Consider the following 25,815-nt stretch of genomic DNA (forward strand, 5'->3'; position numbering starts at 1 on the left):
GAACATGCACAGAACACTGCCAGTTCTTACCCTTTCAAGACCGCCTGTGAGTGATGTTCGTCAAGATGAGAATCATCTTCAATACTATTTAATCGATAGATGCTTTTAAATTCGCAATGACATGTTTCGCCGGGGAGTTGATGTTTTTTCCACTGACATCCTCGTCAGATGAGAAAGCTTCAGAAGTAATAGAAGACTACCATTCCCTTAAACAGGTCACAGCATTGAGCCTCTTGACTGGAATCTTGTTAACCTTCAAGCCCAACTGCACTTCCATCTTCCTCGAAGTTCACACTATCACTGGGCAGTATCAAGTATGCCCATGAAGCAAGCGACTATGCCATCGAAAATTTCAAAGCATCAATGAGACTGACTTGAACTCACAGCACATCTTAAGAGCAAGATCAGAATGGCTTTCAAACGCCTTGGAGACATTGTTTATATTTTGATTTAGCCTTTGTCCTGTCTCTCCGAGTAGAAGTTACGTTTGCCTCAACAGGTCTATACAAATGGTAGAGAGGCATCCGCAAGTATCGAAGTCTTCTGAGGTCTTTGCATTGCCTCAGGAATTCATGGTAGCTTTCATTAGGCTGCTGCACCATTTACTTTTATTTAGGAGTCGGGGGTGTTTTTCAGGTTACACAACAAAAGATCATACTGCTAAACGAGTTCCATTGTAATCTGCCATGATGTTGTATTAGAAAGAGACACTAGGAGCACACATTGAGCGCAAGAATATGTGTATGTGCAGATATATATATTCGTACACAGAACGACCGAATATCTCGAGTAGGAGACTTTCCAAGGAGAAACAACCTCGGCTAACTTCGAAGGCTCGCAATTCTTAACAATGACACAGCTGTTTAGTATCAGTGTTACATCTTTCTGGCAGTATCAATGAATTGCTCGTGTAGCAAAATATCAAAAGCCCAATTTAGCTTCAGACAAGAGTATCAATCCAATCAAGACATACAAAAAAAACACCAAAGAATGTACGTGCACCGCACTTACGGATCATAAAACTATTTCAGGAAAAGAATCGTCCATTAGGTGAGGAGGCTCACCAGGAAGTCACCGTGTCCACGCAACGGTACCGAGAAGGGGACGCACAAGCACAGGATAAACGCCTCTGCATCCACCACAGAAAGTAGGGAATGGGTCCTGCAGTACTGAGCAAGTCACAGTTAGGAAGACAACAAACACAACCAATCTCAGGACGTCTGCACAGGAAGAATTGGCGGGGCATGGCAAAAGGGGAAACCAATATACAATCTGCTGAGGAGCATCTCCTGTAATTCAGGCTGGATCTCAATTAGACTCTCAGAACAGACCCAAAGCAAAGCAACCTACTCTACATGTGCTGCACTCACGAACACCATGCGTGCGTCGTTGCTATCATCCAAATCCATCGGACACTCATGAATAACACCACAATTGTCGACTGCGATAAGCTTCATCTCCGTATCAATAACAGGCTTCGCACGTAGTACAGCAGTTCAGCCATATAGAAAGCGAAGAGCAGACCATTTCAAAGCACATGTATCAGACATCGAGTAATCACCATAGATATGAGCAGTTGCTGTTTCCCATCGACCAAGTTTCATAAATGATCTCACATCACCCCCCCCCTCCTCAATAAATAGCCATCTGCACCACTCCAACTCCACCACTGCAGCTCTCCATTAATCATCCCCATGTCATAAACCACCACGCTACACCTGCAATTTCCAGCTCGTGTAACCTTGCCTAAAACAACCCCTCCACACATGCCATCTTGAAAAGCGCAATCCTCGCAAGCAACCAACCACGTTCACGGTTTGTGATGTCACGCCTCGCCACCCCTTGCAAGCTGACGATGAAAGCTAGTGTGCGCTGCGCGCGTGAAGGAGAGTAACACCATGTGACACTGAGACGCACGATTAGACGCGGCATTAACTCGGCTCCATATGAGAGACAAGGCGCATTGAATCCACCAGTACACAACTGATCCGTCGGCAGGGTCGCAGGGGCTGCACAATGGACGGCAGCAAATGGAAGCCCTTACCACGACACCCTCCATCCTGTCCCCCCATGAAGCTTCAATGCCGCGCACCGAGACCCTCGCACACAGCTATTGGCTTCGGTATGCCACCACCCCTTGCACCGATCTCACCGACACCGCATCATCTTCATCCAACGACACCGCAAAGGTCACACCTTTAGGGGAAACAACCCCTGTAACTTTCTATGGGGATGCATCCTAATTGGATGTCTCGCCCATAAATAAGAAGATCCTGCAATAAAACGAGACATGTGTGTGTACAAGCTGCTCTTTCAGATCTCGAGGTTGCCGAGGAGAATCGACGCAAACCATCACTCAAGTTTGAGCTCTTCATTCCTGCACTGATGGTCCAAACTTCAAATAGAACACAATCACGAGATTAATTCTGTGTTCTTAAGAGAATGTTCTTTGAAACTTGCATGGCGCTGACTAGATCATGTGTGGAAATCCAACAGCAATGCAGGTTTTTAGGGCTGGGTTTTGGAGTTCAGGTGTAGCATTGGCATTTATTTTGATGAAAAGATATGTGAGGAAAGGGATTTTTGCGAAAGTGAAAAAAATATAAACAAAATGGTAACGTGGATTTTGAAATATATTGTTGGAGGGTCGCACAGTTGTAGGCAATTGTTTTTTATTAGTATTTATTTTTTACGTATCTTGGAATTGGAAGTTGTGAATGGATAGAGCTCTAGTATGACATTTTTATTGGCTTTAGAATCATTGGAAACGTTCGAATGTTTACTTTTATTACATTATACTCTACTGTATGAAAAAAAATGTGTACTATGCATAATTTGATTCTCACTTTTTATATTTTCTTTTCATGTAGTGCTTTGGGACATGGAAATCACCTTCAATGTTCTTGCTTTGATACAGAAAAACAGAACAGAAGTTAAAGCAATTGTTTGTTGTACACTAGAATCAACTATACTCTTAAAAGTAAACACCACCGTACCATCTTCAAATACATAACATTCTTATTTTATGAAACAAGACAAACAAATATCTAAAAGCTGACGAAAGCCCGAAACATTCAAGTATACAGAATTTAGAAGAGGGTCGATAGCATAATAATCAACTACTTGACTCCCGCAGAAGATAAAGGGTATTGAATGGTGTGAACAGTTAGGACATACTGACACAAAACCCTAATTCTTAAAGAGACAGGACTAACGAAAACAAAAAAAGGTGGGTCATCTTGCAGCAGAGAAGGAGAGTAGAGGATACCAGTTCGCTCTCATTAAAAATATAATAAAAATCCCATTTATTGATACATTCCTTGTTGACCACTTCTTTCCAAAGACTTCGCAATGTCCATGAAGAAATTAGGTCATACACTGTTTGCAAGGGACAAGTAAAACTCTACCATAAACTGGGTATGTGAGTTTACCACAAACTGGATGTGACAGAATCCTCCTCCCGCTGCAAAGGGGGCACCAAGTGTCATATCAAAGCGCCACAAACCACAAGCTGGGATTGCTTTACCTTTTTTGAAAAGAAAAAACTATCCTTTAAGGGTTTGTGTGGATTGGGGTTGTCTTCGTCCCCACCATCACAGAGCCAGGCAAAAGGTTATTTTGAATTGTCCTTCGAGCAGAAGCTTTTTTATCAGGATATGGGGTGGTTGCAAAATGGGCAAAAAAAAGAGAGCAACAGAAGAGAGAGCTTTCATCAGTAACCATTTGTACTCACTACCGACAAGCGGCTTGGGGACTACCACGTTCATCCAACAAGTTCCCCACGTTCGCTCCAACTTTCATCCACATATCATCCAAAGGATGAGTCCCATATTCTTGAACAAACATCCCTCTAACCCCGAATAATGGAATTGACTTTATGTGCAAACCCTAATTTTGACAATGGGGAACGGATATCATCCAAATTGGGTATCTTAATATGTCAGTTCATCTAGATGATAAATCTAGGACTTTCGCTTCCGTTCATCCTCCCCCTCTTTGTGGTTGGTGCTGTCCGTCCTCCCTTTTACCTTCTGGAATCCGATCTCCTAAAAAAATGGATGTGGACATGTAATGGGCCAAAATGGAATGGAACCCCTAGAAAAAGATAAAAATAAAAATAAAATAAATAAAGGTGGGACCCAGGTTCATAAAGTAATGTACTTCTTCTCACTATTACACCTCCACAAGGGCATGACGGGGATCACGGAACCTTCCGAGCTTTTCTCAGACGGATGAATGAATGATAACACGATATGAATGATATTAGTGGATGAACAAACGTATATTTGAATATATAGATGAACTAATGAATGAATGATTCCTCCGTCCCCCCCTTCCAGAACGCTGTTCCGTGTAACGAGGAAGAGAATCAGAACGACACGTGCACTAAGGAAGGGTGACGGGTCCCTCCGCGGTGACAAGTTCCATCCTTAATACCAAAACGAGGTCCTAAAACCGAGCCTAAGCTTCTTCTTCTTCTACCATGCGCCGTTGGGCAGAGAGAGAGAGAGAGAGCGAAAGAAAGCAATCGTCGTCGACATCGACGAAAGCCCACAGATGATGATGATACAAGCAAGCAAGCGCCCGCCAATCGAATCTTACAGCAGCAATCTCTTACCATTAAGTTCCATCCGTATTTATGCGGTGAAGAGTGGCGTATTTAGTATGAGTAATCAATGAGGTGGAGCGAGGTCCGATTGGAGGGGGAGGGATGAAGTCGAACGAAGGAGGAGGAGACGAAGAAGAAAGTAGAAAGACGAAGTAAACTAGGGGGCGGAGGTGCCACCACAAGCACGCAGCAAGCACACAGGCCCAGATCCAGAAGAAGCTGAGCACCACCATCGGGCAACGCGTCAGATACTTACCAGGAATAGGATATCGCAGAATGGATGAAGAAGAAGCACCAAATGGGGGGCTTGTGGTGGGTCGCACCCGAAGCTTCCAATCCTAAACAACCGAACTGGGACCCTGTCCCATGCGAGGCAGCAGCTGCAACGAAAATTATCGCCGATAATGTCAATATGCACCATGAAGTGATATATTTGGCTTGCCTCATCCCAATCACTGGCTACTTTGGTTTGCGCTGTGCAAAAAGTGGCACCACTTTTTATATTTCAAATCTCCGTATGCTCATGGCATTTCCTGTATGAGCGGCGCTATCCGGGGATTACTGGAGAGTGCAGTGGACCTCTTCTTCTTCATCATCTTCTGCTTGAGCCTGAATGGATCTCCCTCGTCATTCGACTGGGGAGAATCGTGCTAATAGTGAGCGGCAGACATGGGAAACGCGGGGTGGTGAAAACCCGAGCTGTGACTGCAGGTGGCGCTAGAGTAATTGAAGTGAATTGCGACTCAAGTGATGGTTGAGGTGAATGTTCTGGGTGAGTGGACACCGCGCAGCTGCAGTCGGGGCAGTGTTGACCTTGGTTACTACTGTGTTCGCAGACAGCACCAGAAGTGATGGATCCTGGTGTGGACCAGCATTCAGTGGGAGGGAGTTTTGGCTTCCCATTCACCATCGTCGATCCCACAAGACCGCAGTGAAAAAGTACTAGACAGATGATCGATCGATCTACCCCGTCACTGTGTGGAATCGATTTCCCCAACAGTGAAAGATTTCTTATTCAATTCCTGCTTTTTCGAGTTCCCTGCAGTTTTCCCCACTCCAACTTCGTCATCGGCCGCCCCCTTAATAGAGCGTGGGACCTCTTGCTTTTCTCGAAAGACGCGTTTCATCCACCTGTCGTGAGAGGAGGCATGATGGCTGAGAGTCTAGGTAGAATCTTTCGAGGATGAAGAGAGGCGGGCCACACCACCTGGCGATTCCAGCACCAGTGACCTGCGGCACTGCGGCGCAGCCATGGGAGATGAAATCGATGCATTTCCCCGTTTTGTTTTTTCCCTCTTGTCGCGGCGGAACCCATTTTCCCAGGACATGGAGCTTCGAAGCTACTTCAAATTTAGTGTGGATCAAGCACGGAACAACATTTTCGCTTTCTCGCTCTCACAACTTCTTCTTCTCCATCTTCTTCCTCCGCGATGGCTCGACCGATCCATGGCTTGCGAAAACGTGCACTGACATCGAATTCGTCTTGGGCGTTGCGAAAACCCTAAAACTGGTGTCTTGCAAACCCATGTAATCGATTGGATCCATAACAAAATTGGGCTTGATGAGGATTGTCGTAGACACTAACACGGATATATTTATACTTAAAAGCAGTGGTTTTTTACGACACTGATATTACCATGAAAAGTTCAGCTCATTTTAAAATGATTTCTGCAATTACTAGATGTTGATGGATTTTTTAGCAACAGCTTTTCATTGCTTTGTAAAAAAACAATGTTTATTTATTTATTTATTAAGATGCATTTCTGTGGTTGAGCATGCTTGAAATCATGAAAGTCTAAAAGAGAAGTGCAAATAAATAAACAAACAAACAAAGATAAATATGGCACAATTATTGTATGTACAAGTTTCAATACCATTCATTTTGTTTTGTTTTCTTTTTCTTTCTACATAAATGGTTGTACAGGTTGTACACTTGTTGTTGAATAATTTCAAAATGGTTCATTTTCTTATTATTTTTTTAAAAAATAAAACAAAATGTTTAGATCCTACAAAAGACAGCATGAACAATAATGCAAGAATGCAATAATTTGACTCATTAAATCATGACATTCAATTGCAATCTAATACAGCAAAAAGTATTATATTTAGTACATTCAAAGGTAAATCACACAAAATGATTGTAACAAATTAAAAACACATATATGGACATATATCTTGAAAACAATTTAAATTATGATAACCATTATATATGGTACAATTTTTTGATTAGTTGAAAGCAACTACTTAAAAATCATTTTGTAAGGAAGGTATGCAACCATTCATATTTATTTCGAATTATAAATAAATTTAAAAACAAATAAATAAATAACATCCAACATGTTTTTATTTTTGTTGTAACAAACTTATTAAATATATGAACACTGAATGAATGTTTAAGAACATGTAATTTATTGGGTTGGACATGAATAACGCAGAATAATAATGATATTTCAAATTCTACTTCATGATATCTATTTGATGGATAGCATAAAAAAATAATAAACTAAACGATATACATACCCATATCTTTTCCATTTCAAGAGATTGGGTATCATATACACATTTGCCAGACATAGCTTAATGTAATTTCAAATACAGGAAATGGACACACAAATACTCTATTGAACTTTTGAAACATTTTAAGGCCACACATGTACAGATCACTTGCAGATAAAAATTAACAAATTTTTATAATCGTAAATTAAAATACAGAATTACACTAATGGATTTTAATTGTAAATAAATTGTCTTATTAACATCAAAATCATTTTTTATAAAATAAAACATTTACAAAATCACAACATAACATTTCATTCTTTTGAATATTATGTAACATGTTAATTAAATCATTATAACACAAACTCATTGATGAGTTAACTTGAATGAAAAAACAAACTAATCTCACATGTTTTCATATTATTCAAATAAGGTTACTTTTGAATAAAGTTATTTTCATTTGTAACTTTATAAACTACATAACATAAACATTCTCACAACGGTAAAGTAGTATTAAATGTATTTTTTGTTACTAAAATACATATACATATATATGCATGATTCAAATGAAAATTGCAAATATATATATATATATATATATATATATATACTGTACTTTAATTGGAACTGGCAGTAAATTCCAATGTAGCTCAATTCATTGAATCAAAAAAGTGCTTCAAAAGGTGTAAATAAAAATATAAACAGTCTAATTATAATTAATTGTATGTTACTTCTATTAGTCATAATAAGTTCACTTCAAGCCTTTGACGAATTAAAAACAAAATTGTTTACATTTTATAAATTTATTAAGAGTAGAGCTAAATATTTATGTATGTTCCATACCCTAAACTTATGTTTCTATTTGATTGTTTTTGTACGTACTCACACATTAAATTACTAATTATAAATGAAGAGATACTTTATGTTGATCAATGAAAGTAAAAAAAAAAAAAAAAAAAAAAATTAAATCACCTTTTATTGTTTTCACATAAAAACTAGAATTGCATTTTGTAAATATTAAGAATTCATAAAAGAAACAAGAAAAATATTAATTCAAATTTTGAGAATTATGAGTCCGTAAAGATTTTTTTCATAATTATAAAATTGGTTTGGGGCTATTTTACAATTACTTGATTATTTTTGTGATTATAACTGTTTTATGATTATGAACTTTTGTTATTGTGCAAAAAATAACAAAAAAACATTCTAATTGAAAGCATGTGTTATATTACATATTATATGGAATAATACACAAAAAATAAAAAATCAAATATAGATTACTTGTCAATTTACTTGTAATTATAAAGATCCAATATAAGTTTTACTTCACAAATATTAGTTGTATACGACTAGATATTTTGATATATATAAAAAAATACACATTATTTTTATATTATAGAAGAAAAATGAATACAAATAAATATGTGAATATATAACATTGATACTATTATGCATTGTTTTTTAAGATTTTGGAATAAATCTTTATGGATTTATTAATAGTTTTATGAAATTGAAAAAAGAGTTTATGATACATTCTCAAAATTCAATACTAAATATTTGATTAAATAATTTTTGTGAATGATTTTTATTTACATATAAACCAAGATTTGTATATTTAATACAATGTACTTTATCAATATAAAAAACTCGATTTTGCACAAAATAAAATAAAATACTTTTGCATTGAATTATGATATTAATTTCTTAATAGCTTTTCTAATAACCTCCTAAACTATAAATATTATGGATATATACATTTACATATATGTAGACATAAATTATTATAAATTTAAAAGAATAAAGAAAAGAAAGTATGGCAAATATATTATAACTTTTGACATACTTTACTGTTTATTGAAACGCGTTTCTCATTTTAAACATGTATTAAGCATGTCAATTATTTGGTTAGAAAATGCTTTGCTTGGGAGTCTAGAATAATTTAGATAAATTTTATTTTTAATGATATTTAGGTAATTTTATGAAAATAAACATTACAAAATATGGTTCTATGAAAGTCTGATGAGATCATATTTTCTTTAAAAGCTTCATCATATTACACTTTAAAGCAAATGATTTAGTTTGATTTCATAAACAACATAGAAAATATCTATTGGTTATTTTTATTTAATTATCTAAAATCTTCAACACATTATAAAAAAATGAATAAGAATAAAATTATCTAAATATTAAATGGTGTAGTTAATTGGTCTGTTCAAATATCTTTTAACTGCTTATTACTTTAACTTTCTATTGAGCATACTATTTGTTTTTCAATAAATTTACTTGAAAGTTGAGGAGATTATGCAGATTTTCAACCATTGGTGTCTTGGCATAGCAACTTGGCTACATTGTTACATTTAAATATTTTGATCCTTTCATATTACTATACAGTACAAATTCTATCAAATTTGAGACTTCAAAATATTCCAAAAGATTTAAGTAGAAACATGCCTGAATCCGAGAATTTTATCCTTTTAAAGATTTTAAAAAAGTCTTAAAAATTCTAAATTCAATTGTACCTTTGTTTAAGTATTTCTTTGGCTATAAATATTTAAGAAAAAAAAAAAAAAAAAAACTAATTGAGAAAAAACCACGAGTCAAGTTGCATTATTTGTACAATAATATATGACAAACAGATACTTTAAGTATTTGGATTTTCTTGTATGCAATTCAAATGTGAATTTTTATTTTTAACCATAATACTCTCTGTGATAATTCTTGTTGGTAATAATAAAATTTAAAATTGAAATGGAAAACAAATCAGATATGAAAAAATTATCATTAACCAGGTGTTCGTTTCATGAACTGTTCCTAATCGTGCATACAGTAAAGTGCAATATTAGCAGATTTAAAATCTTGTAGCCAAGTATTACTCTCAGATTGTAATTAAGCCTAAATTAAGGAAAATACTTATTAATTTTGTATTATGCAGATACAGTGATTATTACATTTTTACAATGAAAATTTCAAAGTACTGCATAGTGATTGATTTCCTGATTTATAATTTTGATGATATTGAGAATGAACAAAATGAAGTACATTCTCATCCTCTTAAACTTTCTTCTCTCTCTATACATGTAAGAAATCTGAATTAATTCATGATTCAATAATTAAACTTCGCAGTTTCTGAGCTAATTTATAAAAAAAAATTACTATACCACTTTTGATTTTATTCAGTATAAAACAAGTTGAGTTACTTATAATTTGATTGGTCAAACCACGAAATTTGATAGTTATTTTGTTCAAAATCTTTTATTTTTTAGTAAAGAATACTTAATATTAAATGATAATGTTATTACGTTCCAAGTTATTACAAGATTTTATGTCTTAATTTTGAAAAATCAATCTTATCAAAATAATTCATATACTGTAAAAAGTTGTAAATAAAATAATTGAGTACTTTTCTTCAATTTAAATATTTTCTTGTTAGCTCTAGTTATTGACATGTATTAACATGTTTATATATAGATAGACAAGTTGTAGTGTATACTTCTATTCATTTTAAAAAATACACTATAAATGTTAATCTTTTAATAATCTATTTTTAAATTTAATTTAGTAGGCAATTTTATTAAAAAAATATAATCTATTTTTCATATTTTATATTCCATATAAAATATTAATAGTATTATAAATAAATAAATGATGAAAATACTTTAATTAACATATATATATATATATATATATATACATATTGTATATGTATCAATTTATTATTATTTTTAATCTTGTTAGGCAAAATATTGTGAATTAGAGTCTACAGTGTAAAATGTTATCACGATGAAACTATTCTAAAGATTATCAATCATTAAACATTCAATATCTTGTCTAAAAAAAAAAGATCCTTGTGTTGTTAAGTAATATACTTTTATACTTTCACAAATCTCAAATATAAACTTAATTTATCTTAGATTATAATAAAGATCTGAAATTGGAATGGAATTCATGTTATACAATTACATCCACACGTGTCTATTATTGTATTGCAATTTAATATGCAATTTGTGTAGGATTTGACAGTTATTAAATATATCTATATATTGATTTAATTATATTATAGGATAATCAATCTCTAGGTCACAATTTCCCCATCACTTTCTCATTGAGTAACATTTGATTATCTTGATTCAAATAAATAGTAAAAAAAAAACAAAAAACAAAATAGAAACCTGGATAGCAAAACCTACTCTGATTTTAAGGTCGTTATTCACGCATAGGAATCTCTAAACATTAAATCAAAATTCCAATTTCCTCCTTTAACTCCCCTATAAGAAAAGTGCGAATATTAAGAGATCGGACAAGATCCAGAAGCGGAAAACTTTCTTATTTAAAAGAAAAAAAAGAAAAAAGAAAATCAAACAAAAACCAAGAATTTGAATAAGAAGTCATGTATTGTATTATCCCAGAAGTTATATACTTTCAAAAGGAAGAAAAATGGGCCTTTCACACCCAATGAATGAATGAATGAATGAATGAATGAACGAACGGGGCCAAGGGGAGGAAAAATAATTCCAACAACTCCCCTCCTTATCTTTTTACTTTCTTGTAGGCGAAAAAGGAAAAAGGAAGGCTAGGGAAGGAAGGAAGGTGCAGGGAAGGAGGGCGGGAGCCGAGAATAATGGACCAGTGAAGACTTTTAGGAACACACAGCGAGACGGTCATGGGTGCACTCCCCCACTCATTGCACTTCGTATGGCAGGACATTGCCACCTGTAACCGTGCCTCGCCCCTGGTCCATACGAAACCGCGTCGATTACGAACGAACGAACGAACGAACGAACGAGGAGGGACGAACGAGGGAGGCAATCACCTCCAGCGAATTCACCTCCAGCGAATTCTTAGAACATATCCCCGCCTCTTGCCTGCCTGTCCGCTTCTGCTCCTGAACCATGCGGTTTCAACCCCGTATCCTTCGCCACGTCGTGCTCGCCCAACGCTGGACCGCGCGGTTGGCGAAACCGACTGCGCGGCCCACGGTAAGGTGATTCCACGCCACCCCGAGCGCGCCTGGTCGAGATCACGCGCGGGGTTCGCATCCCCCTCCACCGCCCCCGCCCGCTTTTCAGATTAGCCTTGCGCTGCCCCGTTCTTTCTTTCTTGCCCTCGTTTACCCCCCCCCCCCCCCCCGCGACCCTTTACGGAGTGAGTGAGTGCCTATGTCAGAGTGCGCCTTCCTTCCTGCTCTTCGTCTTTGCTTTTTCGTCCCGTTTTCAACGTTTGGGTACCCGAATTGCGACTCCCTTGCCCCCTCGGTCTTGTCATTCCTGACCACAGTTTCCAGTGAATCGTGGAGGGGGGGGGGAGGGGGTGATTTTTGTGGAGCGATGACCCTGGTGCCATGACTTGGACTTGGATGAGCCCAACGAATGCATTGATTGTGGATTAGTGGCAGAAGAACTGGGTTGATATTGCTGCTTTCCTTGCTCGATGTCTTGCTAGGAAGAGTTTTGGTCGCTGGTGCGTGGTGAGGAGCTCTGTAGGACGTTTCAACTTCGGTTTTGAATGTGCGCTGGAGCGCGGGTTAAGAGACGCTTGAAGAGCAAACCCTGTCTTGGGGTGAGAGGAGAGATGGTTAGATCGACGCCAGGGTTTGATTGGAGGTGCAGGGAACGAGAGTAGGGAGGCGGGTGGAGTGACCGGGGAAGAACAAGCCCGTTGGAGCGGAGATGGTGCGAGTGTGGGAGATAGATCATGTGGATGCAGAGTGCACTACGATGCAGGGCAGGATATGGGCATGGACAAAAGTAGGTGCCACTGAGTTGTAGAGGTGCTGGCTGAGTGAGGAGGTTAGAAAATACTGGTGTTTGGAGAGGGAAGACTGTATGCAGCTTGGTGAGTTGGCGTCCCAACTTGATGGTTGACAAACGGAGAAACGGAGGATTCTTCTTGTTTTCACAGGTGAGCACTTCTGTCTTCCGGACTTTTCCACCTTTCTAGAGCATTGAGCCACAGCTTTCTGGCAAAGGTTGTTCGCAGACGCTACATTCGAAAGAGTGGCTGTATAACAGTATTTACCCGAAGAGGTGACACCCATACCCTATTTGAATCGGACGTCGACGACCTCCCAGCACTCGTGCAGGCGGGGACTGCCTTTCAATGCCTTCCACAGCCTGGGTTGTCACTTCTAGGTGTAGTCCCCAATCTGTTGAAGTTTGCTTTCGTGGCTTAATAGTTACCTTGCCAGCATCCTCTCGCAAGGTCTTGTTGACAGCAACTTGACAGGTTCTTCTGTCCCCACCCTGCACGTGAAAGATGCCGCCCGCCGATTCGCCCAAAATTTGTTGGACTTCCTCTCCTTGTGATGCGCTGGCACTGTCAGTGCATCCTGGTTTGGAAATAGTGCCTCGGGTGAAAGACAAAAAATGTTGAAATTGTTCCGCCGTTATTCTCCAGCATGGCCCTCGGTGAGTAACCTATTGATATGCATGCAGGGAAGGAGGGTGCGTCGCTTCAAAAGAATAACTCGGGAAGGTCACTGTTGGTCGATGTTTGGTTGGGTAGTTTGGAAACCCCAGTGTACGTGTGAAGAAGAAAACATTCCAGATTGGCCGCGCCTTGTGCAGCATGTAGAAAGCGGGTCCAATGTCTGTGCGGGGGCGCTTTGTTGCGTAGGATTAACGTGGTTGGAGAGGGCAGATGTATAGTCCTGGTAGGGGTGATGCCCGTGCAACTGCGCTGCCCAATGCTCGCGACTCATCGACTTCCATGCCTATCGATCACGCATCAGCGTGGCACAGAGAGCCTTACAACCGGGACGCGAGGTTAGATAGAGGTGACAGGGAGAGGATTATCGGAGGGAAGAGGGAGTGGAATTCGGACAGAGCTTCGTTTGGAGCGCCTTATCCCAGAGCCTTCGGTGGGCTGCACCCTGTGAACGGGAGCCTTGGACCTCCGAACAAGCGTCGGCTGAACGGTGAGTGGAAGCGATTAGGCACATGAAAACTTTGGTCGTACGGGAATGGGTGTGTCCCTTTGACCTGTTGGCTCGCGCAGGTAGCAGTGTTGGACTAGATCGGGTGTGCGAAGAAAGGGGTGTTGATTTGTATTCGGATGGTTGGGTTGTCCTTTGTTGCAGGGCGACACACCGGGTTTCACAACGAGGGCGGGCGGTATGTGTCACCAGGACATCGAGGGGAGCCGCCGTTCGGGTCCGTGGGCCCTGTGGAGAACGGGTTAGGACGGAAGTTTGACAGAGAGTCGTTCTATCCAGGATCAGGATGTCCTGTCGGGGGTTCGGGGTTCGGCAACGGTGTGGGCGTGGACCAGCGTGCGAAGGAATTGGAGGAGAGGCACAAGAAGGAACCTTTTCTGCTGTTGAGAGACGGCAGGGACGGCGGGAGCTGTGGCGGAATCGAGCATGGCGTGCGTTCGTTTCCTTCTCAAGCGGTGTGTGAGGCAGAGAAGAGTTGTTGGGAGAGGGAGAGATCGAAAGGAGCGGTGGGTAATGGTTGGGAGTCGTCGCAGAAATTGCAGCGAGATCTTCGTGAGAGGGTGGGCGGAAAGGCGGAGGGTTACAGCAGAAGGGAGGGGAAGTTGTCCCAGCACGACGGAGGAAGGGAGTGGTCGCAGGCGGACAAGGAGTTGGAGGGGCGTAGAGTGGACGGGTACGGGAGTAGCAGTCGGGACGGTTTGACGGGTGACGGCGTGGGTGGAATCAAGGAGGCAGTGGGTGGGTGTGAGTGGAGGCGGAAGGAGAGGTCGAGTTCCGTGAGTGCATCCCGAAGCGGTAGTTATGTTGCAAGTAGCGGGACCGCGAAGGGGCCCGTGGGGAGACCCCAGGCGCTGGACGTGTCCGGGAGCGCGTCGTCGCCACAGGTTTCACCCCATTCGACAGCTTCGCCAGGGGTGCAGGAAGCGAGTCGCGATGATGGGAGCCAACCGTCTCCGCCGAAACGGCCTCGGCTGGGGTGGGGTCAAGGACTTGCAAAGTACGAGAAGAAGAAGGTTGTGGAGACGGATGAGGTTGGGGTGTCCGCATCGGGAGGCAGCGTGTCGGGAAGGGAAAGATCGAGTGTAAGTGGCGCAACGACGGAAGTGGTGCAGACGCAGGAGTCGCAGGCAGCAGAGGAAAGCCCCGTGTCTGTTGTGTCGAATCTGAGCACATTGCCTCCGCTGACGCCGTCAGCATCACCTTCGCAGCAGGCAGCGGAAGGTACGTCGGAATGGATGGGATATGATGGATTGTGTTGAGCAGCTGGTGTTTATGGTGCAGGAGTGGGTGCGTGAATGGGTGATGGATGTGTGGATGGGATGGCAGCTTTTGCGGATGTGAGTTTTGGGGAAGGGGAGTCGAGCGGTGAGAGTGAGAAGCGAGGTGTGAGAGGGTGCAGAGGTGTTGACTTGTGAGTCGTGGCGAGTGGGTACGTGCAGTTGTGTCGAAGGCGATGGTGGAGTGTGACGGAGTGGAGCAAGAGGTAGTAGGCAAGGTATGCGAGAGAGTGGCAGCAGAAGCGGAGGCGGGCGGTTGGATTTCGAAGCCTGAGGGTGTGGTGGCGGATGATGTTGAGAAAAGAGGTAACATGCGTGCGGTGACAGAATGCGGGTTGGAAGAGAGCGTGAGACAAGGTGAATGCTGTGAGGCGTTGGGTTTGAAGGAGTCGATGGAGTGCCAAGCGTCACCGAAAGTGCGTGGGTCAGTTGAGCACTGCGGCGGTGTGGAGGTGGGTGGTGAGGTCGGTGTGAGTGACGCTGGTTCGAGATGGGCGAAGGAGGATATACTGCTGAGAGTGGAGAAAGTTGAGTATGAGATCGAGGAGGTCGAAAGGGAACTAGCGAAGGCGGAGAAGGTTGGGAGTGACAGGAGGGCAGCGGGTGAATGGGTTGCGGGAGTGGTTGGTGATGAGGGGAGTGCTGGCGTGGACGGTGTTGTGAAAGTGGAGGATGGAATTGATGACGGTGAAGCTATGGACGTGGATGCAGCAGAGGTCCATCCGGGAAGGGTTGACAGTCGAGAAAGTGGCGAGGCGATGCAGGTTGCGTGTTCTGGTCGGAATTGGTCAGGAGGAGAGGAATGCGGAAATGGGAGATGGGGAAGCGACGGAGCTGGAGCAGCCGGGAATGTTGGGGAGCGAGTCGGGGGCGGCGTGAGTGAGGGTGGACACGGAGGATCGGTGGACGATGGAGGAGTTCTGGAGGAAGGTGAGTTGGGTGAAGAGAAGCAAGAAGAGTGGACGTCGAAGCAGATGAGTGTGGGATTGGAGAGTGAGGGGAATCCGGCATACAGCCCTAGGGCAGAAACAGAGCCGGCACAGAGAGAGGAGATGGATGTGACAGCGGGTGTGTCAAAATGTGGGGTTGCAGAGAAGGAGGAGGCAGAGAGAAAGGTGATATCGTGGGATGTGGAGGTGGTTGCGAGAAGTTTGATGGAGGAGAATAAGAAGCGAGCCGAGCAGGCAAGGGAGACGTTTGTGCACCTTCTCAGGGAGGGTGTTGGCGTGGAAGGAACGTTGTACAGGTGTCCTGCGGAAGCAGGCGTATGGAAGGAGAACGTGGAGAGGCACTATCGGAACCAGGAGAGGATGTTGGAGAAGATGGGAGAGAGACGGCAGTCGTTGAGGTTTGCGGAGCAGGTATTAGCGATGAGGTTTCGAGCACTGAAAGAGGCGTGGAAGCAGGAGCAGGTGGGGATGAGGCAACAGCAGAGAGGAACAAAGCCCGTGCGCAGATGGGAGGTGGAGAAACGGAACGGGACTGCACTTCATTGCCATCGGTCATCTCTGCGGTTGAGGCCCGTACAAGCAGGTAGTTTGGTGATGTTGGAAGCAAGAGGAATGGTCGAGGCTTGTGGTTGAGCAATAGTTGAAACGAGGGGTGTGATGGGATGATGTGACGGGCAGTGTGGAGCGTGGGTGGCATGGAGGTGTGAGTGAGTGTTGGAATGTGTTGCAGAGGCGGTATGGATGATGGAAGGGTGAAGAGGTGACGGTAACATGGGAGGGAGGGAAAGGAATGAGAGGGTGGGTGTGTTGTGGGGAGGGAAGTGGGAGATGGTGAGAATTGACGGTGCGGTGGTTGTGGTGTCAGGTATGGAGAAAGTGGAAGCTGTGTCGGAGGAATGCATGAAGAAGGTGATGGCGAAGGCAGTGGTGGGGCCGGTGAGGGGCGTGTTGAAAATGCCGAGCATGATTGTGGGGCAGGAGAACAGACTGGCGCGGAGGTTTGAGAGCAAGAACGCGCTGGTGGAGGATCCTGTTGGGATGGAGAGGGAGCGAAAGAGCATGAATCCATGGTCTTGGGAAGAGAAGAGGGTATTTCTGGAGAAGTTCGCGGTGTACAACAAGAACTTCAGCAAGATCGCGTCGCATTTGGAGTTGAAAACGACGGCGGACTGTGTGGAGTTCTACTATCGGAACCAGAAGTCGGAGGATTTCGAGAGGATAAGGCGGAGGCAGCAGCTGAAGAAGAGACGGGATTATTCTCGAGTGGGTGGATCGTTTCTTTCGACGGGGCTGCAGACGAGCAGCCAGCGAAGAGAGGCAAATGGGCATGGGCGGACCGAAGGTGCGAACGTGCAGACAGTGGGAGCGGTGGTGGGAGTTTCTCACATCAGCGTAGGTACGAAGGCCGCGAGGAGCAGCATGCAGCAGAAGCCGGTGGAGCGTCAGCGGGTGAGCTCAGCGTTGGAACCCGGGAGCCTACCTGGAGCTGTTGAGATAGGGAAGGGTGTGAGCGGAAAGGAAAACAAGTGGTGTGGGACAGGTGGAGTTTCAGGCAGTGCAGCGGGGCGTGGTGGGATTTTTGGGATGGTATTATCGGGGGCGACGGTGTCTTGTGGTTTGAGCTCCGCCGTGGCAGGTGCTGTAAAGATCGGTCGGGAAAGAAGCTCGGTGAAGACGATGGTTGACGCAGGATTAGTAGTCGCTCGGTGCGGTCAGTACGAGCCGAACTGTTTTGGGGCAAAAGGGACCCGGAGTATACATCCTCCACTGGGTTTGGAGAATTTTGCCAAAGAGGAGGTTGGATTAAATTGCGGGCATTTTGATGCGCTTTTCCTATAGACTTGGGTAGCGATGTTGATGAATGAAGTTGGGAGCTATGGTTGTGGTGCAGGCATGCATGTTTGATTGGATTAAATGGGATGCTGATCGTCTGTTTTACTTGCCTCTTACTGTGTCGTATCGGTTTTCTGGGCACCTTGTTGGTGCGCACACACGTGTACTGGTGGTAGAAGCTGAAGGGTAGTTGTGGTTTGGTTGGATGTGTGCAGGGTGATGCGCAGTGGACAGACAGAGAAAGAGAGCTGTTTACGGAGGGCGTTAGGCTATTTGGGAAGGACTTCGAGAGGATTGCTGTGCATGTTGGATCGACAAAGAGTGTGGGTCAGTGCAAGGCATTTTTCTGCAAGACCCGTAAGCGTTTGGGGCTGGACAAGCTGGTGGAGAAGTATGAGGATTCATTGAAGGTAAGGTATGGAGGTGTTATGGCAGAGAGTCTCGAATGTGCAGATGTAGGGCGTGGAGAAGCTGCGGGCATGGTGGCGGAAGATTTGCGGACGTCAAGCTTGTTTGAGTGTTCGTGTCCCGGTATGGAAGTGGAAAGTCACGGAGACAAGGGAGATGAGAATGAGAAGTCAGTGGAAGCTGTGGTTCCTGTTGATGTACAGGAGATGGAAGCGGTGGAAGTTGAGGCAGTTGAGGGTGTGAGAGTAGAGGGGGTAGTAGTTGAGGTACAATCGGTGGAGTCTGAAGTCGTGCAGGATGTTGCAATTGCTGATGATGCCTTGGTGAATGGAGATGTGGAGCCTAGAGGTATTGAGGGTTTTGTAGCAGAGGACGATGCTTCCCAAGAGTTGATGTCTAAAGATGAAGCAATTGAAAAATCAGTGGAAGATACAGGATTCGAAATTGCCGTGGTGGTTGCAAGTGCGGCAGATGCTGATGTTGATAAAGCATCGTCGAATGCGTCGGTTGAGGTTACAGCCTTTAACGAAGCATTGAGGGATGAAACAGTGGAGGATGCTGCTGTTGAGCAAGTGGTGGTGAGTGAATGCTTGGATGCAGCAGCCGGGATACTTGAGAACGAGAATTTAGCAGTGGAGGGTTCGATTGTTCTGGAACAAGTAGGGACAGATGGTCATCCTGACGAGGGTAGAGGCGTCGGAGGTGTAGCCGTTGAGACCTCAAACGGTGTTTGTGAAGAAGGCAATGGTGATGCTGTTGGGGCTACATCTGTAGTGGTCATTTCGAAGGATGTGTTATTAGGGTCGTTTGTTTGTTTGAAAGAAGACACAGCCATTGTGGATAGCGCCTGTCCGGCAGATCGTGAACCAGTTGCAAGTACTCCTGCCGTGGATGCTAGTGGCGCAGAAGATCCTGTATGTGTGAGGACGGATGCAGTGAATGTACCTAATGATGCTTCTGTGGAAGCTGTGAAAGTGGATGCAGCTGAGGACGTTTTTACAGGCAATAAATCAACAGACTTGGCTGCAGGATGTACTATTCGGGAGGGGGACCCTGCTGATGTGGTTAAGGTTGCTGAAAGTGGTTTGGAGTCTTCGAAGTGTGTGGCTGCCGTTGGTGTTGATAAGGCTGTTTTTCCAGTAACCAAAATGAGTACCCAAGTAGCAGATGAGCCGGAAGCGAAGGCAAGTCCAAAGGTCGACGTTAAGTCTGAGCCTGGGTCACCTCAAGTGGCAACATCTGTTAGCACAGATTCGGCATCTTTTACATCTGCGGCAGCTGCTGTGAGCCATTCTGGTGAGCCTGTGTTTTCAACAACTTCGTCGATGCAAGGTCGGGAGAAGGTGGGAAGGGTTGGAGGCGGTGAAACCAAGTCGAGAAGGGAGCCGACTTCTTGGACTCAAGAGGAGAAAGAGAAGTTCGCGGACATTATACGGAACCATGGGAAGGATTGGACTAGGCTGCACGAATGTTTGCCCTCGAAGTCTTTAACGCAGATCAAAACATACTTTCAGAACTCGAAGGCAAAACTGGGTCTTCTGAATGCAGAGGGTGTGAATGTTCCGGGAGGCAGGGTAGCCGGAAGTCGGAAGAGGAAAGTTGATGAAGCAGAAAACGGCAGCAACAACGTGTCTTGTTTGAGCTCAGGGAATGAGTTGAAGGGAGGCGGTGTTTCTGCTAGCGACATGGATGGCGTTTGTCAGAATGTGAAAGCAGCGGTGGGCGGGGTTCCAAGCATGAACCCAAGCATGGGGATGGGTAGTGGTCCATCGGGGTTGGAGAGCATGCTGTACCCGTTTCTCGGTCAGCGAGTGGAAGATCAAATAGCGTTGCAGAATTTTGTGCGGATGTATAGTGCGAACGGGTTAGCACAGAATATTGCGGGTGGGGTAAACCCGTTTGTGCAGCAATATGGGTTTCCAATGTTTCCGAACGCAGGGCATCAAAGGGCAAGTCAGCTGAGTTTGCAGCAACAGCTTGCAGCATCTCTGGCTCAGAAGTCGGGTCAAGCGAAGGGGCTGCAGCAGCAGGAGTTGCAAGGTTTTGGAAGCGTTCAACAAAGCGGTCAAGCAAGTGTTCAGCAGAAAGTTGCACATCAATTGCAGAGCGCACAGGTGGGGAGAGGTGGTTGGTTGAGAAGCTGAGTAGTGATGGTCTTGGTGCTTAGTGACAGTGTACGGTTTTATAAACCGGGTAGTTGTGGACGGAGAGTTTGTGGTGTGCATGATTGTGACGATTGGTACGTGAGAGTGGAATGAGCAATGTGGCGATGCAGCAAATAGTCGTGATTTTGTGTGGGATAGCGAGGCTGTAGATTGGTGTTGATGGATTAGCCGTGATTTGCAGATGGTGCGAAATCAGCAGCTTCTGGCAAGTGTGATGCAGCATCAAGCGGCAGCACATCATCAGCAAAATCAGACGAGCAAGAGCGTTCCTCACCCTCTTCAGCCGCAGGTACAGCTAGTTTTCCAGCTTCAATGGTTGAGGGATTGTTTGTTTTGGAAGAGGAAATATAGTAGCTAAAAGGTTGTTCTGGCAGGTTGTGGTACCTCAACCTGGGGTTGCTGGTCAGCGGCAACAGCACCCGCAAGCTCAACAAGGTGGGAGTCAGCAGGAGCAAGGTAGTCCTGGTCACCCGATAGGTAATCCAAGTTTGGGGGTGGGCAATCCTACTCAAGCTTCGACCCAAACGAAGCAGTTGCAGCAGCCTCAAGTTTCATTGCACCAACAGCAGGTATGTTTAGTGTTGCTTGTGTTGGGTTTATTTGTTTGCTTTTTGGGAAACTTACAGTTGAGGATGTTGTTTTTTGTTTGACCTGGCTCTTTGATTTAAGCTGACGTCTTCTTTGTGGATTGTTTTCTTCCGTATCAGCAGACTCTCCAACAATTGCAACACCAACAGCATCAATTCCTGCTTCAGCAACATGATCATGATCATGTCCGAGCTCAATCACATCCTCAATCTCACTTTCACATTCAGCAGCCTCAAAATTCTCATGCTTCCATAGTTCAGCCGCTTATTGTCCAAAAGCCTAAAGGAGTCGTGCCCCTTCAGCCACAGGTGACAAAACCTCCGTTGGGAACTGTTGCACATCAGAGATGTATGCCTTATCGACACGATCAGCAGCAGCTTGGACCAGCTCTTTCATTGCTAAGTGGGAATGGAGATAGTGGCCTCTCAAATATCCGGGGAGAAATTTCGAACCAGCATGGAGAAATAGGAGATCACCGGAGTTGTATCAGCAATGGTACAGTCTCTAACTCCTAGTCTTTGGTATGAATGTGATACTAAGCGAAAACACTTATTCTTAGATATTGGTACTGTAAGATTTGCAAGGAAGATGATTGGTTATTCGATTGTCGTTTGATTGTCACTTGTCTTATGACTGAGTTGTGAGATGTGGATGTTCTCAGGAGGTGCATCTAAAGGATGTGATTTTTCAAGAGCTGATTTTCATCAACTCAGTGCCTCCGTGCAGAGGGTGAAACCTTCACATGCAGCAATCCCTCACAGACCAAGTCCGACTCCAGCAGCAGTGTCCGCGCAAGGTCGACCTGGTGATGTTAAATTATTTGGGCAGTCTCTTTTGTCTCAGCCGACTTCGTGTGCGGTATCCCAGAGTGCTGCACGTGAGTTAGTTTCTGCCGCTGACAGAGGTTCATTGCAGCAGTCTCCTGCTAGTACGGCGGCTTCATCTTCCTTGACGAGCATGCCTGTTTCAGCTGCATCAGCAACGAAATCGCATGGGAAAGAGTCTGCTTTTAGGGGTGTTTCTTTTATGCCTGATGGACTGCAAGGTGGGCGGTCGTCACGGGGTAATCAAGGAAGCTTGGAATTATGGAACAACATGAGTGATGTGCGTTCTCAGGCGGGTCCGGTGTCGAAGTCAATTGATGGAGACTCGGATATTCGTAGTATGCAGGAATGCCGCATGTCTCGAGAAGCTCAAGATGTAGAATCAGATCCGAGCACACTAAAATTGACACACAAGCTGCAGCATCTTGATCAGGCTCGTGGTGTTCAGGAGCATTCAGGAAGCGAGGGGTTTTCTCCAGTGGTTCATGGTGTGGGGAAGGCCCGAGCCTGTGCGAATGAGCATGGTGTGGGTGTGGGGTTTGCTGTTTCGTGTGGAGAGGTATCCAGGACCGACCCGGAGAGAAGAGGCGAGAGCATTGGAATCGATTTAGGCTGTAGTGAGCGAAGCTCCATTATGGCTAGTAGAAGTAATAGGGGTCAGGTGGAGTCGTTTGCAATGCAGGCAGCCGGGTTATTGGCCAATGGGCCACAAGTGCATCGGAACCTGATCGATTATCTGATGGCCATTACGGAATTGCACCAAACTCGCAGTTTATCATCTCACTCAAGCGTCGGTCAGCCACGGCTGGAGGACCATCAATGGGAAAGTCTAACACGGCATCCTACTAATGGTACGGCTGTCGATGCTTTGAAAGTCAATCCTACTTTGGGCCTAGGTAGCCCTATTGCTGCTCCGCAAACCCACTTGAGTGGGAACGATCTGTTCCAGCAGTGTGTGCGGGATAGCAGCATGTACTTTAGTCAACACTATCCAAGCCTTGCTGGCCATGGTGTTAGCTCCAGCGCATGGAATGGCGGAGCTGGGCTTGTTCATCCATCTGAAATGCAGCGCGTGCTTGTAAATCCTCCTCTTAGTTCCTTTCTTCCAGGTGTATTTTCCAGGGCTCCAGTTACAGAGGATCACTTGGGTTCCACCGAAACAAGGGATCCTGAAAGAGGCGGAGGTGGGATTTGTTAGTCGCCAACGTAGAGCTCTAGCACCCGAGAAAGTAGAGTTTATACTTTTTACCCCTCCCCTTTTTATTTGAACCTTGTTAAGCAGGACAGGGCACATGCCCTTTGTAATATTATCCGATGATTCCTTGATCGCATTATGCCCTTTGTTGCAATAGGTCTTCAGCAATGAGTTTACACTTCCGACATGCATTTTTGCAGTCTGCAATTGTGATGCCCATCTTAAATTTTTTTTTTGCACCTCGTTTCAAATTTAGTTTGGTCACGTGGAATGTCTGTTTTCAGGAATTCCCGTTTTTAATGGGTTAGTCCATTAGTCAAGAGCGGAGGCATTTATTCTTCACAGTCCCTGTTGTAATGCCCAAGAGGATGGGTAGTGGGAGTGTGAGCAATATTGTTTTGTTTTTTTTGTTTTTTTTGGTTCACTATTCTCTCTGACCACAAATTTGGTTGGGTATTGAATCAAATTTTCTGGTTGTTGCTTCCTTTGTATGGACTGTGTGTGGCTTTAAATTGTTATGCTTCAGGGTTGCAGCTATGCTTGGATCTTCCACACTTCGTAGTTTCATCATGGTCAATTATGGCGGTGTCCAATTGGGCTGTAGAACCAAAAACAGTAGATAGCCTTCGAAGAAGTAACAAATCTTGAAGTTACAGTTACATTAGATACATTTTTTCTAATGCTTATACCTTCTTTTGAACACAACAAAGGCTTTTTATTTTTAAATAAGCCAATCTTGTTGCTTATTGATTACATCTACTAGAGTCTATGAACATCCATCCCATATTCAATGTGTTTCTTTTTAAGCCATATAATATAGTAAATATCTTGGAAAAAAGACAAATGCCACCTTCTCTTATAGAAGTCAATAATAATGAAGAATTCAAGATAGAAGAAGTCTTAGATTCAAGACAATGCCAAAATAGATTAGAATATCTTATTCATTGGTGCAAATATGATATTAATGAACGCATATGAAAGCCAACAAAGAATTTTACAAATGCAACAAAGAAGGTTGAGGTTTTTCATTGACAACATCCATCAAAATTAAGATGAAGAACAGCAAATCTTTGCTATAAAAGAAACAAGATACATGGAAGATAGCATTTTACCTTCTATCATTGTTTGTAGCTTTTGTATATTTGTGAACCTAAGGAGATGGAAAATCAACAACCAATAGATTCAACTCCAGAGCTATTATTTGTTGAGTTATCAAACAAAACATTACAATTGTCACAACCTTCAAGCTAGCGTAATCAAGATGAAGATCTTCAAGAATAACATGTCTTTCCTCAAATAGGTGGCGAGATACAATATGTTTGGTATCATGACCTTGGAAGGGGATTCATGATGTTTGGTGATTTTATTAGAAGTAAGAACAACTCTCGGCCATATTTCAAATGTTTCATTTGAAGGAAGTTATGAAGGCTTCAACAACGATTAAATAATAGGGTGGTCTTTTTGCCATGATATATCAAGATATGTGGCAAATATAATTTGGTGCATCTAGGATTTTCTTAACGTATGATTACTCTTTATCAAACTTGTTTCTAGAAGGAGGGATAATATCATGGATATATGTATTTATTCTAATAATTATCTTTATGATTAAATAAAAATAGATAAAAGTAGATTAATTTTATAATATTTTTTGGAAGAGCTTCCTAGAAGCTTCATAGACATTGCTTTGGCTTTATATATGTTTGTAGTTAATTGGTAGGATAGAAATTTGGTCAATAAGTTTGCTACATGACACATGTATTAATAGCTTGTAGAACAAGCTAACTATATGATGCGCATATAGATAATTTGCTTTGTAATTTGAATCACATTTCTAGCAAAGTCAATACATATTGGAAGTCCTATAGAATATCACCATGTAGCTTCTAATTAAAGAGTCTATATGGATGCAAAAGTAAAGCCTTCTTCACTCTTGTCAATGCTTTTTTAGCCATTATTTTTGTTTCAAGACTTTCTAGTCTACTTGTCTTTGGCAATAGCTATTCTAGTCCAATATATTATCATCTTTGAATGATTTTCTAGTCTTTTTAAGTGGCACAAGAATATATTGAGTTTTATTTTTTAAAGATTCATGTCCTTGACAATACATTTTTTTTATAAGTGCTATAATGGCTCTTGATTGTCAAAGATAAGAATTTAAACAAGTGAAAAATAAATCAAAGAGAGATGAAAATTTAAAAATAAGAAAATAAGTATATTTAATAAGAAACTAGAATGGCTATTGCCAAAATTTAAAAAGTTAGAGTCTCTTGAAACTAGACTATAAGCAAGAAAGGACTTAACAAGATTGAAGAACACTTTACTCTTACCTCTATATATACTACCCATGTAAGGCTATTTAACAATGTTCTATAAGACCTCCAACATGTGTCCAATTTACAAGATACATGCCTTGACTTACAAGCTAAGTTTCCTATAAGTGCACCATATAATTAGCTTGTACCACAAACTACCAATACATGTGACATGTGGCTAATTTGTTGGCTATGTTTCTAACCTACTAATTATCTTTAGACAT

At 42.8% G+C, this 25,815-nt stretch overlaps 2 protein-coding genes across 7 annotated transcripts; one reads left to right on the forward strand and one right to left on the reverse strand.

The window, feature by feature from the left end:
• Nucleotides 1–410: 410 nt before the first annotated feature.
• On the reverse strand, nucleotides 411–2,068 carry LOC112289693 (uncharacterized). 5 transcript variants are annotated; one of them, XR_016505839.1, is made up of 3 exons: nucleotides 1,562–2,034; nucleotides 1,065–1,169; nucleotides 411–681 (listed from the first exon to the last, which is right to left on the reverse strand). XR_016505839.1 is itself a non-coding variant. In XM_073537922.2 (3 exons), exons 1-3 carry the CDS (start codon nucleotides 1,588–1,590, stop codon nucleotides 661–663), a joined length of 309 nt encoding a protein of 102 aa, XP_073394023.1. In that variant the 5' UTR covers nucleotides 1,591–2,068; the 3' UTR covers nucleotides 411–660. The 5 variants fall into 5 exon arrangements, 3 of the variants coding, with proteins under 3 accessions (XP_073394023.1, XP_073394026.1, XP_073394022.1); XM_073537922.2 differs by having other exon boundaries at nucleotides 411–843; nucleotides 1,065–1,161; nucleotides 1,562–2,068; XM_073537925.2 differs by lacking the exon at nucleotides 1,562–2,034 and adding an exon at nucleotides 1,371–1,548 and having other exon boundaries at nucleotides 1,065–1,161.
• Nucleotides 2,069–12,293: 10,225 nt separating this feature from the next.
• LOC112289604 (uncharacterized) lies at nucleotides 12,294–23,412 on the forward strand. 2 transcript variants are annotated; one of them, XM_024534942.3, is made up of 10 exons: nucleotides 12,294–13,003; nucleotides 13,537–14,018; nucleotides 14,181–15,257; nucleotides 15,476–16,846; nucleotides 17,129–18,060; nucleotides 18,312–20,618; nucleotides 20,851–20,958; nucleotides 21,044–21,238; nucleotides 21,377–21,752; nucleotides 21,919–23,412. In XM_024534942.3, the coding sequence occupies exons 2-10, from the start codon at nucleotides 13,742–13,744 to the stop codon at nucleotides 23,277–23,279; spliced, it is 8,004 nt and encodes a 2,667-aa protein (XP_024390710.1). In that variant the 5' UTR covers nucleotides 12,294–13,003; nucleotides 13,537–13,741; the 3' UTR covers nucleotides 23,280–23,412. The 2 variants fall into 2 exon arrangements, with proteins under 2 accessions (XP_024390710.1, XP_024390711.1); XM_024534943.3 differs by having other exon boundaries at nucleotides 21,380–21,752.
• The last annotated feature ends 2,403 nt before the right edge of the window (nucleotides 23,413–25,815 follow it).

Source organism: Physcomitrium patens, chromosome 12 (assembly GCF_059467195.1).
Source record: "Physcomitrium patens ecotype Gransden chromosome 12, ASM5946719v1, whole genome shotgun sequence".
Taxonomy (NCBI): Eukaryota; Viridiplantae; Streptophyta; class Bryopsida; order Funariales; family Funariaceae; genus Physcomitrium; species Physcomitrium patens.

Coding starts and splice junctions, on each gene's coding strand:
- LOC112289693 (XM_073537921.2), bottom strand. CDS start 1,420: ATGAGTGTCCGATGGATTTGGATGATAGCAACGACGCACGCATGGTGT. Junction 1,162..1,370: donor ACGACGCACGCATGGTGTTC/GTGAGTGCAGCA, acceptor TCAGTACTGCAG/GACCCATTCCCTACTTTCTG. Junction 844..1,064: donor GTGGACACGGTGACTTCCTG/GTGAGCCTCCTC, acceptor GTCATTGTTAAG/AATTGCGAGCCTTCGAAGTT.
- LOC112289604 (XM_024534942.3), top strand. CDS start 13,742: ATGTATAGTCCTGGTAGGGGTGATGCCCGTGCAACTGCGCTGCCCAAT. Junction 15,258..15,475: donor TTCGCAGCAGGCAGCGGAAG/GTACGTCGGAAT, acceptor GGGTACGTGCAG/TTGTGTCGAAGGCGATGGTG. Junction 21,753..21,918: donor CCGGAGTTGTATCAGCAATG/GTACAGTCTCTA, acceptor GGATGTTCTCAG/GAGGTGCATCTAAAGGATGT.